Source organism: Chiloscyllium plagiosum, chromosome 39 (assembly GCF_004010195.1).
Source record: "Chiloscyllium plagiosum isolate BGI_BamShark_2017 chromosome 39, ASM401019v2, whole genome shotgun sequence".
Taxonomy (NCBI): domain Eukaryota; kingdom Metazoa; phylum Chordata; class Chondrichthyes; order Orectolobiformes; family Hemiscylliidae; genus Chiloscyllium; species Chiloscyllium plagiosum.
The window spans coordinates 912307-933175 of record NC_057748.1 but is presented as its reverse complement, the minus strand read 5'-3'; the positions used below and the strand labels follow the sequence as shown (position 1 = coordinate 933175).

The 20869-nt window shown below is 39.8% G+C and overlaps 1 protein-coding gene across 11 annotated transcripts in view; it reads right to left on the bottom strand.

Annotated features, from left to right (window-relative positions):
- The window catches only part of LOC122542077 (RNA binding protein fox-1 homolog 2-like), a 262538-nt gene that overhangs the window by 19820 nt on the left and 221849 nt on the right, over positions 1-20869 (bottom strand). For 8 of the 11 annotated variants that reach the window (XM_043679399.1, XM_043679405.1, XM_043679409.1 and 5 more), the window contains 3 exons: positions 14601-14654; positions 13814-13888; positions 6453-6582 (listed from right to left, as the gene is read on the bottom strand). In XM_043679399.1, coding sequence (XP_043535334.1) covers positions 6453-6582; positions 13814-13888; positions 14601-14654 — 259 coding nt within the window. Of the gene's footprint in view, positions 1-593; positions 634-6452; positions 6583-13813; positions 13889-14600; positions 14655-20869 lie in introns of all 11 variants that reach the window. The other 3 variants (XM_043679400.1, XM_043679410.1, XM_043679407.1) reach the window with 1 other exon arrangement.

Below are 20869 nucleotides of genomic sequence, written 5' to 3'. Positions count from 1 at the left end.
CACAACACTTCTTTTGTCAGCTGTCTCCAATTTCTACTTACAGATCAAAGGTGATGGATTTGATTTCAAAGTCAAATGTATGCACCACACACCAGCATTCCTCAGTAAACATTTTGGTTCAATTTAAAATAAAAATTCAAAAGGATACAAGATTTAGTGAACAGTATTAGTAACCTCAACAACTGATTGAGCAAGGTATTCCTTACAGCACGGTTGCAGTACATGAACTGGTGCAGCAAAAGTCAACTTTATTTGATATGTTCTTTTTGATATCATTTGTATTTACGTGATATCCCAAAAGAAACTGCTTCCATTCAATGTGTAATACTTGAAAGCATTAAAAGTCAGAACACTGTACACTGCATATAGAAACAAAGGAATATTATTTTTCCGTTGACTGAACTTAAAACAGAATACGCTGAGGAAGCCTGGTGTTTCAAATTTATATAAATGGACAGTGAAACCAGTTAACTATGAATTAGCACCCACCAGATGAGAAGAAAACACACAGCGAGAGAAAATATTAGCATACTGGCTTAAAGAATGGCTTTATCGACAGAAGGGTAGCAATGTAAAATAATATTTATACTTACATAGAGATCGGCACCATAAAATCCATCCTGGTAAACCACACTGCAGAGATGCACACAGAAACACTCTGATTACTGCAATTCCAACATGCAAGGGCTAACAAAGGCAAGGTTTGTCACAAGAACTCTGTAGACTACCAGAAAGCTCTGATAATTTGAAAGCAGGTGTTTTAATCGCAAAATATCTATTTCAGACTTTATTTCTTACCAAATCTATTGACTAGAAAACAATGACCAACTTTGGAGGCAAATGCCATTTCTATTTTCCAAAACTTGTGCTCTTTTCCAAATATCTTTGGATTCTGGAGAAGTATCAGATGTTTGGAAAACTGCCAATATAACACCGCTATTCAAAAAAGGAGGCAAAAAGGGGGTAAATATAGGCTGATGAACCTAATATCTATTGTAGGAAAAGTAATGGAATTAATTAACGAAGAAATAGCAGAACATTTGAAGAATTGTAATTCATTGAGGCAGCATGGCTACATTAAAGGGAAATCATATCTGACTAATTTATTAGAGTTCTTTAAGGAAATCTCAATCAGGACAGAGAGTAGCCAGTAGATAAGTTGTTTTGGACTTACAGAAGGTCTTTGACAAGATATCTTACAAAAGGTTAAGTCACAAGAGTCCACTGTGTTGGAGGTAGTACATTGGCATGGATAAAGAATTGGTTAATGGGCAGGAAACAGTGACTGAGGATAAGCAGTTCTTTGTGAAGTTGGTGACCTGGGATCAGTGGCATGGCACAGTGATCAGTGCTGGGATGCAACCGTTTACAATACATATTAATGATTTGGAGGAAGGAAGTTAATGTACTGTAGCCACATTTTAAGGCAATGCAAAAATTGGTGGAAAGGCAGGTTGCAAGATGGATACAAATACTTTACAGAGGGATATTGATAGGTTAACTAAGTGGGTTAAAAGTTGGTAAATGGAGTATAATATGAAAAAATGTGAAATCTTTGAAGGGAGAACAAAAGAACAGGGCGTTATTTAAATGGAGAGAAACTGCAGAAGACTGCAGCATAAAGGCACTTGGGGGCACTGTATACGAAATGCAGAAAGTGAACACACAGGAGCAGCAGGTAATCAGGAGGGTTAATGCATTGTTGGCCCTTATTTCAAGGAATTGGAGTATATGAGTAGGGAACTCTTACTGTAATTTACAAGATGCTGGTGAGACCACATCTGGAGTACTGAGAGCAGTTTTTGTCCCTTATTTAAGAGATGATATTATTTCAATAGGAGCAGTTCTGATCTCAGAAGGTTCACTAGGATGATCCCGGTTTGGAGGGATTGCCTTATGAAGAAAGATTAAACAGGTTGGGACTCTGCACAATGGAATGTGGAAGAATGAGAGGTGATTTCACTGAAACATGTAGAATTCTTAAGGTACTTAAACAGGGTAAATGCTGAGAGAATGTTTCCCCTCATGGGAGAGTCAAGGGCTGGGGGCATAATCTCAAATAAAAGGGGACTAATTTAAGACTGAGATGAGGAGGAATTTCTCCTCTCAGAGGGTTGGTTGTCCTTCAATTCGTTGCCACAGAGAGCTGCGGGACCATAGTCTCTGTATATTTAAGGCTGAGATAAATAGATACATTCTTGATCAATCAGGGAATTATGCAGGAAAATAAATGTGAGGAATGTTGGATCCTGCCATGATCCTATTAAATGGCAGAGCAAGCTTGAGGGCCAAATGATCTTAGGGTCTATGCACTCAACGATACAAATTAGGGGGGGGGGGGGGGGATGGGCAGCACAGTGATAGGATATAATCTGGTAACCTCATACTGCTCAGCTGGCAAAACACCCTTTATTACTCAACTATGGAAGTCAGCATAGCCAAGCACTCCTAGCAAGGAAACACGAAGTGAACTAACAATAACAATGTAAGGAGGTTTAAAGATACTCCTTCAATTGTACAGTTTAATCTCTGAGAGGCCCCTCCACTTTTAGAGTCTCTAATAAGAGCTGGGCTCTGTTGTCAAATTTGGCTTTGTTTAAAGAGATGAAAAGTAGTCAAAAAATCAAATGGACGCTGTCTTACCTCAAAAAGACACTATAATTCAAAAGTGAGGACATGATACTTTGTTTGTTCAGAACTTTGGTCAGATGTGGGTTAACTTTGCTCACTTGCAGGTATCACACCACAGGCTAGCTAGGCTGGCCTTGGAGTGGTTGCAATAGTTTTCCCAGAATGAAACCATAGGTTTATCAAGATTAAGTCATTAGGATAAATGACTTAATCCTGTGTATAAATGTGGGTCGTACTTTCTTGAACTTAAGGGATAATCACATTGAGATGCTTAAAACCATAAAAAGATTTAACAGAACAGAAATAAACTATTTGCTGATTAATCTTTAGGTCATATCTTGGTTATTAGGAGAATGTTTTACACAATGATAGAGGAAATCAAAACTTGCACTCTCAAATGCTGCAGATGGATTTTGGGTCAATTGGAACTCCCAAATGCTAAAAAGATTTTTACAGAAGTGAAATCACGCTGAACTAAAAATAGAAAATGCTGGAAATACTCAGATCAGGCAGCATCTATGAGACAGAAACATAGTCAAAACATTTCTCTTCTTGAAACCAAATGCAGGCAAATGGCACTAGTTAAGTTTGGGATATCTGTTTGGCATGGATGTGTTGAACCAAATGGTCTATTTCTGTGTTGTATGATTCTATGACTCTAAGTGGAGATTTCACTCAGGCAATTAACTCTATGCACCCACTTCCATGGTAATGGTGGACTGGCAGTTCAAAAAAGATTCGAAGGTTTGAAATGAGGAGTGCAGCTGATTGAGGATACACTCACTGCTGTGCTACAACAAAACTTCATGCTCAGCTGTTTATTGTCTGCACAGCAAAGCCAAAATTTCAGAACTGGATGTCAGTGTCACAAGTTAATATTTTTAAATGTAAATGGAGTCAAAAGTGTTCCCAAAACTATTGCATATAAAGATTTACTTATTTATTTTGATGTACACTGTCAGCACTTTAAGAATTAGAGCCTCTCACTCCAATCTCCTCTGCTCTATCTTTATCACCTGACAATTTCTGTAAATTCAGAATCCCTGTGCTTTGTTTTCTTTGAGACAAACCTTCCCTCACAGCCATCAGTGACAATGTTAGCTAACATAAATTATCCACATGCTTTTAAACAAAAACTGGCATAAAGTAGCTTTATATTCAAACATGCTTGTGCTAAAGGCTCCTTAAAGGATAGCTGAAAGCTGTTAATAAACAGGAAATTATAAAAAGTGTCTCCAGAATGTCGGTTATTTGAGGTCAGTGAATATAATGTTCCGTATGTTCATTTCCTTATCTGCCTTCATTTCCATGTGTTCACACTAACTGAGACAGGGATGATCACCTTTAGAAGTGGGAAGTGTACAGTTCTCCCATATAGGGGAGTGGGCTTGAGCCTGGAGAACCATGCAGGCTAACAATAAGCATCAAGCATGTGCATGAACACTCTGCGACACCATCAAAGATACTTTTATTTATCAACATGAAGATAAACCAACTGAATGGAAAGTATTTGCCTTTGCACAAGGCACTGACTGCCACTTACGTAACATTGATAGGACTGGCTTTGCCAGATGTAAGTGCAACGCATCACAAACACGTGAATTGCTGTCACAGCTGAAGGCTTGCTATCTGAAGCAGCCAGCCGAGAGAGGAGGGAAATAAACTGACACGGCTGAATTACAAAATCATTTAGGGGACAGAAGTTTGATACTTCAACAGATTACAGGAGCTGTTGTAATGTACAGGACACAAAGAAACATGATCTACTTTGGATTACAAATTTATTCAAACTTATTTTGCTTAATTCAGCTCAGAAAAACATTTAATGCTAAGAGTAAAAATACCAATGGAAGATGAGTCAAGGTGAAAGATTCACCACAAAGTAACCACTAATCTTTCCAGTAATGTTGGAAAAAGACATTTTGTCAAAGCTTTTCATCTTGCACTCATCATAACAATTTACAAGAAATCTCAATGTAAAAGAAAAACAACTTATAGAGAGGAGTATGCTGAATGGTTGGCAATTGGAAGTCTGATTGCTGGGGTTCACTGCACAGAATTCACCACGAGGAAGGTAACTGACAGTTAATTGTCAAGTTCTGTTTACATTTTAACCCAGACAGATAGTCTCTGGTCCAGGCATTGCCTTGAGAAATGAACAAGAGAAGGGCCATCCTCTCTTTGTTTACTGGAAACGTGTACATTTTTTTTCCCCTGGAAAGAACAAACCTCACAGCTAGGATTTCTAGTACATGAACATCATGAGCCCAACTGACAATCTTGAGTTTGTTATCAACATAATGCTTTCCACACTCAGGATTATTTAGCAAATGTTGTCCAATTGTGTAATCATATCATCTGTTGGGCACTGTGTTGTGAATTTTGCAAACTGAGGCTGGTTGTACATGGTCAGTACTTTGCTTGTTGCAGTTGAAGGCCCCAACACAAACTGACCAAGTTGGCTCATAGTGGAAAGTACAGAAACCACAACCAACTTCACAACTAGCTCATTTGATTGCTCCATTTCAAATTTGAATTTAAGCACAGGATGATGTCCATTAACATGTGTATGGAAACTTTTTCATGCAACTACAGATTCAAATATAGCAATCATATCGTGTACAAATTGGAGGCTTATTGAAGGCACATTTTGGATAGAACCTAACAAAGATGCTTCTGAGAGCTGGGCCTAGTAGGGATCCCAGGCAACACCATCTTTTTTGGTGTATGTCGCTAAAACTGCACATATGTTGCTGAGTTCATAAATGGGGGGAGGATGGGTTCCAGGTCACGATTATAGTACTGCACTGCTGATAGACTAGCAATGGCAAATAAACACATGGTCACTGCATTGCTATTCATAGAATCTCTAAAGTGCAGAGAGGCTACTCAGCCCATTGAGTCTGCAACAACCCTCTGAAGAGCAAGACAAAAAGCTTCAAAACAAAAAAAAAATCTTGTTTCTCAAGTTCTGCACTTTAACAACAATCTTTCCAGTGTAGTCATTTACATTGTTTGCAGCCACTCAGAGGAAGATCAGATACCCCAAACTCAGAGGCCATGTGTTACAGATAACAGAACTCTGCTATGCATGGAGAAGATAATTTCACAGTGAGCAGAGAACCTCACTATATAAATATAAGGTGGAAATTTAATAAAGTGTGCAAATTTCATATCTGATGAAGAAAGGGAGCCAATAGCACAGCATTTGTAAAGACATACAAAAGTCTAGGCTGAACCAGGCATTTGTAATTCACTATGATAATTATATTTTTAAAGATTCACATAAAAATGAGCAAATTAAAGAGAAAACAGACCATGGACTCATCCTCCAGTTACCCAGAATCACTCTCTTGAATTCATTCTTAATTATGCACATAACTGCAATAACATTTCTGGTAACTATCATACACTATCACAGCAGGTGCAGCCTAACCCGGTTAGTCATTTCTCTACTTCAGTCATAGACTGGGAAATACAGTACAATATTACTATCTACAATAGGCAGATCTCATTCTTGTGCACTGGAATGATTATTGCATTACACCAGTAATTTTGCACAATAGCCATGATTTTCTATATTAAACTCTGTCAGGGCAAAACTCTGACCAAAGATGCTTTATTGGTCAGTTAACTGTTAGGGCTAGAGTTCAATCTTGGATTCTCTTAAGTACCATTTACAGTAGCTGCAAATTGGAGACACCGAAACTAGTAGTACAGTATGTTCAGAATAACTGGGGATGGCATTGAGGTTAGATTTAGTGATATTTGAAAACTTCATGCACAAAATGGTTCCCTCACTTCTAGTCAGGTTTCCTTACCCTCCATAGGCCGGAATGGCGGTAGGGGGCGCTGCTGCACGGAATGCACTGTAGACTGCACGACCTCGTCCTCTCAGGGCACCTCTCAATGCAGCTGCTGTGGTGGCTGCTTGATACGGGAAACCAGGAACTAAGGATTTGGAATGCAAGAGTGAATATTAGGATAATGTGACAAGCATTAATCCCAAATAACTAAAGGAAAAAAAAATCTATTTATGAAGGGAAACCGTGGTTGTGACAATCAGAAACAAAGTGTGACAATGAAAATGTACTGACAAGCATACAACCTTTACTATAAATGAAATAATCTTTGAATAAATAAATTAAGTCCTAGAAGGCTTGTTTATATACCACAAAACTGCTGTGGTTCATGGCTCCTCCTGCTGGATGATGTGTGGTTATGGTATATCACACTCTGTCTTGTACCATCCTCTCTCTCACACACACGCACACAGTGGTCCATCTGCAACTACTCCATGATAGCCATCATCCAACCAGTCAACACTAGTTTACTTGTGAATGTATTCCTTCTAACTCTTGCTTTTGTCTTTCTGGTGTTCATACTCAATCCATAGTCTGAACTGCTGGATTTGACTTAAAGGTCCTCTTCTGATTCTGTCAATGGTGCTGTCACTAGCATACAGTATGTTTGTCATCTCTTGCCTTCAATTTTATGCCTGAAAATACATCCAGTTCTCTGAACATTTGTTCTTTGTACACATTGAATCATATTAGCAACAGTGCACAGCCTTGTACTTCTGAGCAGATTGTCCATCAACTAGCCAGGTGCTTCAATATCAGCTCTGCATAAATCTCTCATCTTTACTCTCAATGTCACACTTCAGCAACATAGCTATTAATTTTTGGTGATAACCATAATCAAATACATCTTCATAGCCAATCAAGCATACGTTAATATTCTTGTTTTGTTCCAGATATTTACCAAATATCATTCTTAGGTTAAATAGTTCCTCTTTAGCTCCGATTCCAGGTCTAAATCAAGTTTCACCAATCTCTGCTCCAAATAGGTTTTCTTTCGTATTATGATTTTCAAACTTACTTTAATGAAATGATAGTTCTGAAACAATTGTGCTCTGTTTTATGTTTCATAGGTAACAATGCTTTATAAATCTCTCAAGTCCGTTGGAATGTATGCACTAGTATACTTTGATCACAAACATTAGAGGTTTCCTATACTTAACAATTTCAAAGTTTTTTTTAAACCTCTGACATGTTTCGCCAATTGTTCACTTTTATATCTTGAAGATTCCATTGATTTATATCGTTGTACAATTCATATATATATATATATATATATATAAAAACAAAATTTTCCCAACTTTGTCTTTGATTCACTCAATATCTACTGCAACCCCTTCCTTTCTATATGTCAAAGAATCTACCTTTTGGTGCAACTTTCATTTTATGATGCCTCTCCAGCTTGAACATTTCATTACACATCTCATGAGACCATTTCTCTTTAACTGCCTTCTTTATCCTCTTTTCAATGTCATTATATTTGGGTGTATTACTTTTCTCCCTGCTATATCATCATTTCCAGAATCACAACTATCAGCCAATCTTTATCTCTTTTCCATTCAGTTAAATTTTCCTTGCAGGTTTTTTCCCCCCATTTGCTTTCCATATTTTTGTTCTGATTCCTCAATCTTGCTACATTTTTTAAGACATAAGAAACACGTCTGTTCAAGGTTAGTGGCCAATATCAAGGAGATCAGATGAGCTCAGAAAGGAAAACCTTTTGATCTAGTAGTCATTACAAGTTTATGCCCTGATACAAGTTCACATTGTGCAGGAAACAGGCATTTTATGCTGACATTCTTTAGTGTTATTATCAAGTTAATTAACTTGTTAATTGTAGTTGATGAAAAACACTAAAATCAGTGAAGCAGTCAGAACACAAGTTGGTTAGTATGGCCTTAGCTTGCAAAATGACATTGTTGATAGATTGATACAATTCTGACAAAAGAAAACCTGATGGTGACAAACACCTTTTAAGCACCCAAAAACAACGCACACTTAGAAGAGTCCATGGTTCATGGAAAACAGATATGATTATGTGATGGTGAAACAGCATATAGAAGCAGAATAAAGAACATTCATATATATTATATATATTCTGGCATGGATAGAAATTACAATCATTGCCTCCTTGTGGCAAAAACTGCAGTGACTCTTAAAACACCAAAAAAGACACCAAAACACCAAATGTGCAATCATTTAACTTTGACATGAAGGATAACAACAGAGAAGTATTCATTGAAAGTAAAAAAGATTGCAAGATGTATGTGATATTTTGCCTGTAGGATACCAACGCTGATTTAATGTCAAATACACCCCAAATTTTAAGAGGATAACCAACTGATCATACAGAAACAGGAACTTCAGAATCAGTCTTTTTTGTCTGAATTAAGAAAAAGTGGGACTGAATGGTATAACACATTTGACACTGTATTTCACCAACAGGGACACTACTTCTAATTCAGTCCTGACTAATGAGATGAAAGATTCCTCTGGTACCGAGTCAGGGCTCTGTATGCGAAAGTCTCAATCCAGTGTTTGACATCAAGCATGTCTACACAATGTACACTCAAGGCTGCTGGAGCAGCAGTTGGGAATTACATGCTTGTTTCATTCAAGGTTCATCCAAAACCTGCGCTGTGAGGCCATTGTAAAAGAAAATATGCTGTTAAAATATATTGTCAGGAAAACTGAATATCAAAATGCATATACAAGGCCTTTTGCATTATTTAAATTCCCTCAGGTGGATGAGATGAAGTTGTGGGGAAAGACCAACAGCTGGATTATAACACTAACATTTAGACAGCATTAGGCTAAAAGATGTATTTTTCTGTATTTGTGGGATGTGGGTAATGTGGGTGTTGCTGGCCACCCAATTACTGCCCATCCTTAATGACCATGATCAAGGGAGAAATAGCTGCCGTCTTGTGTATAAGGACACCTGCAGTGCAGTTAGGAAGGGAATTCAAAGATTTTGACTCAGTGACAGTGAATAAATGGCGATACAGTTCCAAAAGAGGACGGTATGAGACTTGGAGGAGAACTCACAGGTCTTATATTCCTATGCCCTTCTCGATGGTAAAGGTTAGGAGTTTGGAAACTGCGTTCAAAGCAGCCTTAGTGAGAGTTACTGCCGTGTATCTTGTAGATGGCACACTGCTGTCACAATGCATCAATGGGGAAAGTAGTGATTGTTGGTGGAGGAGGATGTGGTACTAATCAGGTGCGCTGCTTTGGTGTACAGTTATACGTGTTATTGGAGAGACAGCCATCCAGCGGCAAATGGAAAATTGTCCATCTCTCCTGATTTATGCTTTGCAGGTGGCAGAAAGGCACTGGGGAGTGAGTTACTCATCACAGAACTCCTCGCCTGGATTGGTTCAGTTTTTGGTCAATGGTTAGCCCCAGGAGATTGATGGTGATCATAGAATCCTTAGTGTGCAAACAAGCCATTTAGCCCAACAAGTCCACACTGACCCATTCCCCTACCCTATTACTCAACATTTTCCCCTGACTAATGCACCTAACCTACACATCCTTGAACCCTATGGGTAATGTAGCATGGCCAATTCATCTAGCCTAGTCTTTGGACTGTGGGAGGAAACCAGAGCACTTGGAGGAACCCCACGCAGACAAGGGGAGAACGTGCAAACTCAAACTCCAAACTCGTCACCCAAGGCTGGAATCGACCCTGGGTCCCTGCCGCTGTGAGGCAGCAGTGCTAACCACTGAGCCACCGTGCCATCCTAAATTATGCCACTGAACATCAAAGGGCGATAGTTAGATTTGCTTGTGTCATGATGATCATTGCCTGGCACTTGTTTAGTGCAAATGTTACTTACTACTGGCCAGCCCAAGTCTGGATGTTGTCCAGAACTTGCTGCATTTGAACATGGATTGCTTTAGTATCTGAGAATTTGGGATTGGGGCTGAACATTGCACAATCATCAGCAAACATCCTTACCTCTGACCTTATGATAGAGGGAAGGTCATGGATGAAGCAGCTGAAAATGATTGGATGCCTCCATGACGAATCCTGCAACTGAGATGATTCAACTCCAATAACCATCTTCCTTTGTGCCAGACAGGATTCCAACTAGTGGAGCATTTCCATTCCCTGCCCCAACTCCCACGAATTCCACTTTCGTAATCTCTTCTTTTCATCTTCCACTATACACTAAATTGACTGCAATAGTTCAAGGTAGCACCTCACCACCAGTTCCTCAAAGGCAGCTAGGAATGGGCAATAATTGCTGGCCCAGCCAGCAATGCACACATTCCATGAAGAAAGAAAAAAAGTCAAGTGAGGTCACCCTTACTTCAACTCTGGAGCTGAGCTCTTTTATTCATGTTTGGATCAAAGCTGTGATGAGGTCAGGAACTGAATGGCCCTGGCAGAATCCCAACTGAGTGTCAGTGAACAGGTTATTCCTTTGCAAGTGCTGCTTGAGAGCACTGTCACTGACCCTTCTATCTTGATCAGCTACAGTGATAAAGAACAGACTGATACAGCAGAAACTGACCAGGTTGGATTCGTGTTGTTTCTATAACGGGAGAGACAACCAGTGTTGCAGCTGAACTGAAGCACAAGTCTTCAAGGAATATTACCAGACTGTTGTCAGGGCATGGAGCCTGTAGAGAATCTGGTTTCTTCTGCCAATTCTTGATATTACGTGGAGTGAGTTGAATTGGTTGAAAACTGGCAGCTTGACTCTGGTCAGCTCAGGTGATGGTTTGCAATGGATCACCTGCTGCTTCAGCCCTGCCTTTTGTACTGATGTGCTGAGCTTTCTCTCTTGTTAAAGGTGGAAGTGTTTGTGGAACCTCTACCTCCAGTGAGTTGTATAACTGTCCACACAACTAATGTCTGGATGTGACAGGATGCAGAGTTTAGACCAGATCCATTAGCTGTAGGATTGCTTAGTCCTGTCCATTCCGTGCTGCTTCCACTGTCTGACCTTTTCCTGTGTTGTTGCTTCGTCAGGGGGACACTTCAATTTCATTTATGCCTGATGCTGCTTTGGGCATGCCCTCTGCATTCTTTTTTGAATCAGGATTGATCCTATTGCTTCATGATAGTGGTAATGGTGGATATTCCAGGCCATGAGTTTGCATATTGTAGCTGATTACAATTCTGCTGCTACTGATGGGCACCAATGTCTAATATATGACCACTTTTAAGTTGCTGCGTGTTCAGGGTTCGTTGCGTTAGCATAGTGGTACTCCTATGTCATGAACAGGTGCATTTTCAACAGGTAAATTGGTGAAGTAAGTTCAAAAGATCTCCCCACACCCCGCCTTGAGATCTCTCACCAAATGCCGCAGACCAGTTCCGGTAACTATGTCATAGAGTCATGGAAACAGACCCTTCGGTTCAACTCATCCATGTCAACAGATATCCTAACCTAATGTAGTCCCATTTGCCAGCATTTTGCCCTTAAGCCCCTCAACCCTTCCTATTCATATACCCAACCAGATGCCTTTTAAATGTTATAATTGTACCAGCCTCCACCACTTCCTCTGACAGCTCATTCCATACCTGCAACACCCTCTGTATGAAACGTTATCCCTGAGGTACCTTTTAAAGCTTTACCCTCTCACTTTAAATCTATACCTTCTAGTTTTGGACTCTCCCACCCTAGGAAAAAGACCTTGTCTATTTACCCTACCCGTGCCCCTCAGCCTCTGAAGCTCCAAGGAAAACAGCCCCAGCCTGTTCAGCCTCTCCCTATAGCTCAAATCCTCCAACCTTGGCAACATCCTTGTAAATCTTTTCCGAACCCTTTCAAATTTCACAACATCCTTCTAAAAGCAGGGTGACCAGAATTGTACGCAGTATTCCAAAAGTGGCCTAACCAATGTCCTGTACAGCTGCAACATGACCTCCCAACTCCTATACTCAACAGTCTGATCAATTCAGACCTTCTTCACTATCCTATCTACTTCCAACTCCACTTACAAGGAATTACGAACCCGCACTCCAAAGTCCATTTGTTCAGCACCAGTCCCCAGGACCTTACCATTAAATTTATAAGTCCTGCCTGACTTGCCTTTCCAAAATGCAGCACCTCACATTTATCTAAATTAAATTCCATCCATCAAATCTCGGCCCATTAGATCATTTGGTCAAGGTCCTGTTGTACTCCGAGGTAACCTTCTTCACTGTCCACTACATCTTCAATGTTGGCGTCATCTGCAAACTTACTAATTACCTCCTATGTTCACATCCAAATCATTTACATAAATGATGAAAAGCAATGGTCCCAGGTCCTTTAGAACTCGATCAGCTTGTTCAGCAGTGGTATGACCAACCCACTCTTGGATGACGGAAATGTTGAAGTTTCCCACCCAGGGGAACTTCAAGTGTTGTTTCTTATATAGTGCTTTGAACACAATAAAACATTCAAAAGGTGTTTTATAAAAATATTATGGATCAAAATCAGACAACGAAGCACATCGAAAGGTAAACATTAAGTGGGAGAGAAAACTGCGGAAGTAGAAGGACTTGGGAATGGGGGAGATCTTTTGTGACCTGGGCAGTTGAAAATGCAACTATCAGTGGTGGAACAATTCATATGGTGCTGTGCTGTGGACCAGAATTAGAGCAGTGTCCATAGTATAGGATAGGTTCAATAGACCAGCTTGCTAGCTCTTGCACATTTGTAACCAAAAGAGAAAATGCTGGAAAATCTGAGCAGGTCTGGCAGCATCAGTAAGGAGAGAAAAGAGCTGATGTTTCGAGTTTAACTGACCCTTTGTCAAAGCTTTGACAGACTTGAAATGTCAGCTCTTTTCTCTTCTTACAGATGCTGCCAGAGCTGCTCAGATTTCTCAGCATTTTCTCTTTTGGTTTCAGATTCCAGCATTCGCAGTAATTTGCTTTTATCCCTTGCACATTTGTAATTTGTTTGAACCATTTGTAATCCCAAACTTCAAATTTTAGACTGGGGCAAAATGTAAGTAGCCTTATTCTGTGTTTAGTTTGTACTCCATAATGCAAAACAAGACAAAGTCTTTCAATCAAAACTCACTCATCTCATCAATAAACTGAATACAATAGGTGATGAAATGCTTCTTGAACTGAGCCACCAAAATACTCTTGGCAAAGTTGAGCAGATGATGAGACACAGAATAGGGAATTAGATGGAATACAACTAAAGGACAACAACAAATCAAACGAATTCCAATCAAATAATTCAATGTCAAACAGCAATTTTCAAGTTTGAATATTTTACGAACAGATGGTTGAAAATGGTACTGTTCATATACTTTGTATATAGTAAGTTTAATTAATTAGAATATTTGTTTTCAACTCATCTTACCATTGTGTGTTGGGCTGAGTGCTGTTGAGGCAACAGGATGTAGGTGAAAAGGTAAAGATGATAATGACGCAGGACCTGCAAGTATACAGCATCGTACAACCAATATTAAAACATTAATTTGCTCAGCAGCACGTTATAGCTAAATATGCTGTGCATTTTATATTAGGCTTGAGTTAAAACTGCACCAAATAAACATCCCCCAAAAGTCATTCATAATAGGATTAGACAGCTCAACTAGAGCACTCAAACTATCTCCAACTTTCTGATTTCCTTGGATTATTCTAATTTGTTTACTGTTTTTATTCAGACATTTTCAGTGTTCTCTTTTAAAATAATATTAGGCAGTACTTAAAAGATCAAAAACCCTTCTCCAAGAATTAAGTTGTACCAAAGCAGTAGTTTGAAGTTTAACATCCTTAATGGCTACTTCATTTCAGTACCTGGCCAAAAAAATTCACAAATCCTCTATATGCTCAGGGGCTCCCAATAACTCAGCTACAAAAAGAAATGTGGAATATTATAAAGTGTGGATTGCAGCAGGTCCCAGCATGTGCTTACTGAAATGGTCTCCATTGAGGGAGAAAGATGTCTGATAACTTGAGTAACATTTTCACAAATTACCCTGAATTCAAATATTCAAATGTATTGTAGACAAAAAATACATCTGTCAGTGACAAATTCATATATATTTCTCAGATCATGTTTCAATGGAATCATTTAACAAAAATACATAGAAACTTTGAGATAGTTCAATTATAGGTGACATGGCTTTTCTTAAAATATTTACCTGCATAAAATTCAGGGCTGTAAACAGCACCAACTACAGGGCTCAGCTTCCAGCCTGAAAATTATAAATTACATTGAAGTTATTGCTACATCAAGTTTCAATCTGAAGAAAAATAACACAAAGAATACCCAATAATTCATAAGCAATTAAAAAAATCTAGTTTCAAATTTTTCCAGTGTTAATCTGCGGTCACAGCTCCCAAAAAGCCCTTTCCTAATTGTCCTTGAAAGGGTGGTGGTGAACTGCTTTCCTGAACCACTGCAATCCATTTAGTGCATGTAGATAGAGATCATTGCAAAACATGATGTTCATCATCCCTGGGTTATAGATAGAAAACCATCAGCTGAAACTGCGAGTGAACACTGCACGCTGACAAGTCTATTGATCCAAAACTCCCCATCAGGCCTCACACACACAAGCAAATTGGTAAAGCATTGCAGGGCAACTAACTAGATGGTAACTAGGATCACATGCCATGGTTCACAGGGTGACTGGCACCTGGGAGTTGATCTCTAGCAGAGGCAATACCATAAATATAGGAAGCAGCAGATTGAGCAGAAAACAAACATGAACTGTATTAGTAAATCACCACGAAGCTCCCTCTGCTTAATGTGCAGACTCAGAGATATTTTCCTTGCCTTACAAAGTACTGCTTAAAGAAGAACTTTCCAGCAAGTATAAAACAACTTATTTATAGAGCCTATAAGGCACAAGAATGTCGAGAAATATTTCCTCTCTGGCATTGACAAAGATATACGCTAAAATTGAGATCAAGACTTGCTCAGAGGATTATATATGAGAGAGGTTTATCGATGAAGGAGGCAATTTTAGTGCATGATACCTACCTAACTGAAATCAGAAGTCACACGACATGAGGTCATAGTCCAACAGGTTTATGTGAAATCACAAGCTTTCAGGTGAAGACCTGACAAAGGAGCAGTGCTCTGAAAGCTTGCGATTGCAAATAAACCTGTTAGACTGTAACATGTTGTTGTGTGATACTGTCCACCCCAGTCCAGCACCAGAACCTCCACATCATTCTAACTGAAGACACACAACAAAGTTTACAGAAATCTGGAAGAACAAAGAGCTCTGGAGTGCAGAGAAGAAACAGTTATAGGATTGCAAGAGGTAATGGACGGGAGGTAGGGAAGTATAAGAAAATGTAGGGTTAAGAATGAATTTTAAACTTGAGGCATTAGGAAATAGGGAGATGAGAGGGGAAATCAGCTGCTTGTATCCCAATGGTCAGAACAGTTGTCGAGTGCGGCATTGAGCCAAACAGACGATGTAGTTACAAATTTGCTCTCTAATACATACTGAATTAGCAGACTGCAGCCTTCATATCGTGAGCTGAAAAAGCCTGGATTTCCATAGATCTGGTGAAATGTGCAAGTGCTTGGATGTCAGTAGAGAATGCAAACAGATAATACATCCTCCAATGTCAATCGATCTTGAACTGACACTTGAACAGACTGCTGACATTTACCCCAGGTTTCTATTTGAAGTTAGCCACTTGGGAGAGGAACCAATGTTCTAGCATCACTAATGGAATGACATGCCATTCTTAACCTCCACTGTGTAAACCCTAAATTTAGCAACATCAATCAGATACTTCAAAGCTTATTCCAAGCTTGCAGCTGTAGACAGATTTAAAACTAAAACTGATGATATTTAATCCATATGCTTCTGGTGACTCAGCCAGTTAAAGTAATGAATAAGCTGCAAGTTACAATGCAAAAATGGCCAAGGTTTAATCACTGATCTGTGCTATTAGCTGACAGTGATCAGGACAGCAAATGCATGGAGCTACAACTGACCTCAGTGGCAAAGTAGAAAGTCAGTCAGGATTTCTGCAACTGCTCAGTGCCCAGAAATGTTTCATGGTTGTGAGCATGGGCATTGAGGGAATGGGAACCGAGCTCAGCTGTGATATGCCTGACAAACGAACATTCACCATCTGGCCTCACACTTTAGAAATGCCCACTTGGAGGGTGTCTGCTCCCTATGGAACCGGAAGCCTGTCACAAAGTTGATATTCTCAGGAAATGGAGAGAAAACTGAAAGCAGAGTTGAGTTGGTATAGAGGTAAAGGGAAAAATAATTTATTCCAGAAGCTGATATTAAACTTGTACTAAAAATAAATGCTCCAGTCAAGCACATAAATTGACTCAAGTTGCTTATTGTGCCAATCTGAAACATTCTAGTAAGCCATTTATCTGTCAGTGATAATTAATGTGTGAATTATGTAACTCTGCATTTTGTACTTTCAAACATATGCTCTCCATAATCAGTTCCTTCATTCTGATCTGGAAATGTGTAATCCAGAATTAGGCTTGTATAGACATAGGTATCAGGAGTATACAGTTTTAAAAAAATAATCCCACTTCCAACCAGGCAAGAGATTAGGTTAGTCCCGCTGCAGGATATGGTCTTGCATGCATACAGTGAACTCAGAGTACTCATGCTAGGCTTCTGTGAGAGGAGAGAAGAAGATTAGGCCCAGAATGATGAGAGTCAGGATTGTCCCATCTTTGGAGAACTGTTCACCTTTCATCTGACAACTCTCAATTCCATTGCTGCAATTCAACACTCAACTGTGGCTCAACTGTGTACTCAAACAAATGGAAGATTCTAAACTTTATTACTCCTTGAATAATAAATAAACACCTCACTTCACAAATATAAAGTAATGTTCTCTGATCCTATTAAATGGCTACGTAAGCCACGGTAACTTTAAAATTCCAGGTCTAATTTGTCTACATGTGCTCATTTAAGGGTGTTTTGATCAGGTACAGAGAGTGTTGATGAGAAGTGACTGAGGAGGATTCTGAGAGTAGACACGATGACTGAGAGGGGATAGTACTCAACAGAAATAGCATCCAACAGAGGGTGATGGTGAGAAGTGACCAAGGAAAACTCTGGGAGAAGTTGGTGCAGTCACCATATCTGATAGTTGCAAGTTAGTCTTTCCTGGATCAGCAGCCAGGAAATGGAACCAGATAAGCCAGCAACCAGAGCAGATAACTGACCTTGATCCATTATATGGGGAGTGCTGTGGAAGCTGCACTTAGTTGACAAATTCAAAAGTGATTCTTTGGACAGAAGAGCTCCTGATTACTAAGCAGTGGTCAGGTGATTCTTTTCTCATCTTCAATTCCCATTAATTTTCATGCCCAAACAGTTTTAGAGTAGAGGGACTTAGGCTAGTGGTAGAGTAGACAATAATGGGATTTTAGACCAGTTCTAAGTCTGTTGTTTACAGAACAGGGTGTTTAATTTTTTTTGTGTGAGAATCTAACACTAGGAACTAAGTAGCTGTAAATTAATATAATAGAAATTTATTTTAATTAAATAGCTGCTAGAGGATAAAATCAATTAATGTCTGCTAAAAACCTGGTGTAGGAGGGAAGTCTTCAGGCATTTGAATCACTGGGGTATTTTCTATAGCTGGAGGGACTTATATAAGGAGGATGGGTTGCATCTAAACAAAAGGGCACCAATATCCTGGCAGGAAGGTTTCCTAGTGCTCTTAGGAAGGTTAAAACTAATGTCACAGACAGATGGGAACCAGAGCAGAAGATCAGCAAGTGAAGTGACCAAGGAATGGTTAGAGACGGAGTCCAGTAAGGCTACCAGGAAGAACAGACAGGGGAAAATTACTAAACACGACAGGACTGGCTGTCTGAAATGTGTTTGTTTTCATGTGAGGAGTATGACAGGTGAGGCAGATGAATTTAGAGCGTGGATTAGTACATGTAACTATGGTGTTGGAGCTATTACAGAAACCTGGTTGGGAGGGGAAAAGACTGACAATTAGATGTTACAGGCGTGATAGAGAGGGATGTAAAAGAGTGGGTGGTAGTTGTGTTACTGATAAGGGAGACTAGCACAGCTGTACTGAGGGAGGTCACCTTGGAAGGTCAAAGCATACGTAGTATATAGTAAATGACAGAACCCTTAGAAGCTCTAACCTTCCATATTTTCCTGAAAGCAGCAACACAAGTGGATAAGGTGATCAAAAAGGCACATGGCATGCTTGCCTACAGCAGTCGGGACATAAAGTATCAAGACTGGTAAGTCATGCTGCAACTACATAGAACATAGAACAGTACAGCACAGAACAGGCCCTTCAACCCACGATGTTGTGCCGGCCACTGATCCTCATGTATGCACCCTCAAATTTCTGTGACCATATGCAAGGTCCCCTCTCCTCCTCCTTTTCTCCAACGAAAAAAGTCCAAGCTCAGTCAACCTCTCTTCATATGATAAGCCCTCCAGTTCAGGCAGCATCCTGGTAAACCTCCTCTGAACCCTCTCCAAAGCATCCACATCTTTCCTATAATAGGGCACCAGAACTGGATGCAGTATTCCAAGTCCGGTCTAACCAAAGTTTTATAGAGCTGCAACAAGATCTCACGACTCTTAAACTCAATCCCCCTGTTAATGAAAGCCAAAACACCACATGCTTTCTTTACAGCCCTGTCCACTTGGGTGGCCATTTTAAGGGATCTATGTACCTGCACACCAAGATCCCTCTGTTCCTCCGCACTACCAAGAATCCTATTCTTAATCCCCCTGTACTCAGCCTTCAAATTTGAGCTTCCAAAATGCATCACCTCACATTTATCCAGGTTGAACTCCATCTGCCACCTCTCAGCCCATCTCTGCATCCTGTCAATGTCCCGCTGCAGCCTACAACAGCCCTCTATACTGTCAATGACAGCTCCAACCTTTGTGCCCTCTGCAAACTAGCTGACCCATTCTTCAATCCCCTCATCCAAGTCATTAATAAAAATTACAAACAGTAGAGGCCCAAGTACAAAGCCCTGTGGAACACCACTCACCACAGACTTCCAGGCAGAATATTTTCCTTCATACTACCACTCGCTGTCTTCTGTTGGCCAGCCAATTCTGTATCCAGACAGCTAAGGTCCCCTGTATCCCATTCCTCCTGACCTTCTGAATGAGTCTACCATGGGGAACATTATCAAATGCCTTGCTGAAGTATCAAATGCCTTGCTGAAGAACTTTAGTTAGGCTACATTTATAATACTGCAAAAAGTTCTGGTCAACTCAATACCAGAAGGATGTGGAAGCTTTGGAGAGAGAACAGAAAGGTTTATCAAAATATTGCCTGCCTATGAGGAGGGACTGGATAAACTTGGTTTGTTTTCTCGAGAATACCAGAGGCTAAGGGACAACTGATGGAAGCTTACAAAATTATGAAAGGCATGAATAGAATAGGTAGTGAGAGTCTTTTTCCCCAGAGTAGAAATGTCAATTACTAGGGGTCATAGGTTTAAGGTAAAAGGGGAAAGCTGAAAGGAAATGTAGGAGGCAGTTTTTTTTTAACAACATAGGAGGTGGTAAGTGCCTGGAACGCACTGCCAGAGGAGATGGTAGAAGCAGTTCTATAACAACCTTAAGAAGAGTCTTAATAGACACATGAACAGACAGGGAATAGAGGGATATGAACCACGTAGAGGCCAAAGGTTTTTTGAAAGACATCATATGTCAGTGTTGGCTTGGTGGACTAAAGGGCCTGTTCCCGTACTGTTCTGGTCTTTCTCGTTTTGGTATCACAACCATTTACTTTGTTGACTGTGAAGCTTCAGTTTCTCCAATTGTGTCTCGCAGCTCACTCCCTTCTGTTGGTGATTGATTGCTATTATCGCTGATTTACAGTGCAATAGCCAAAATTTAACACGTTCCAACCGATTCTCACCCCACACACAAAACCCTGAGCAGTACTTCCATCAGCTCATACCCCAACATTTTAAACTGCTGGATCACATACATTGATTGGAATCATTGTTCAGAGTAAATTATGTTCAAAGACATATTTTCAGATTTATGGTTTCTTATTTGTACTTTTAAAGATTGTTGCGGTTGTTTCTCTGCTGCATATTAAATAGATTCCCTACAGTGTGGAATCAGGCTCTTCAGCCCAACAAGTCCACACCAATCCTCCGAAGAGTAACCCACCCAGACCCAGTTCCCTCTGACTAATGCACCTCGCACTACGGGTAATTTAGCAAAAAAGACAAACAGAAGTGTGATGAGAACTACAGTCATTCCAATAATTGGTAGTTTTAAAAATTTATTCACAGAATGTGGGGGTCAATGGTTGGGCCAGCATTTATCGATCAGAGGGTTAAAAGTCAAGTTATATTTCAAGATTTAGGCTTGAGGGTGAAAGGGATCAAAGGATATGGGGAGAATGTAGGAAGAAAGTAGGAAAGAAGTACTGAGTTGGATGATCAGCC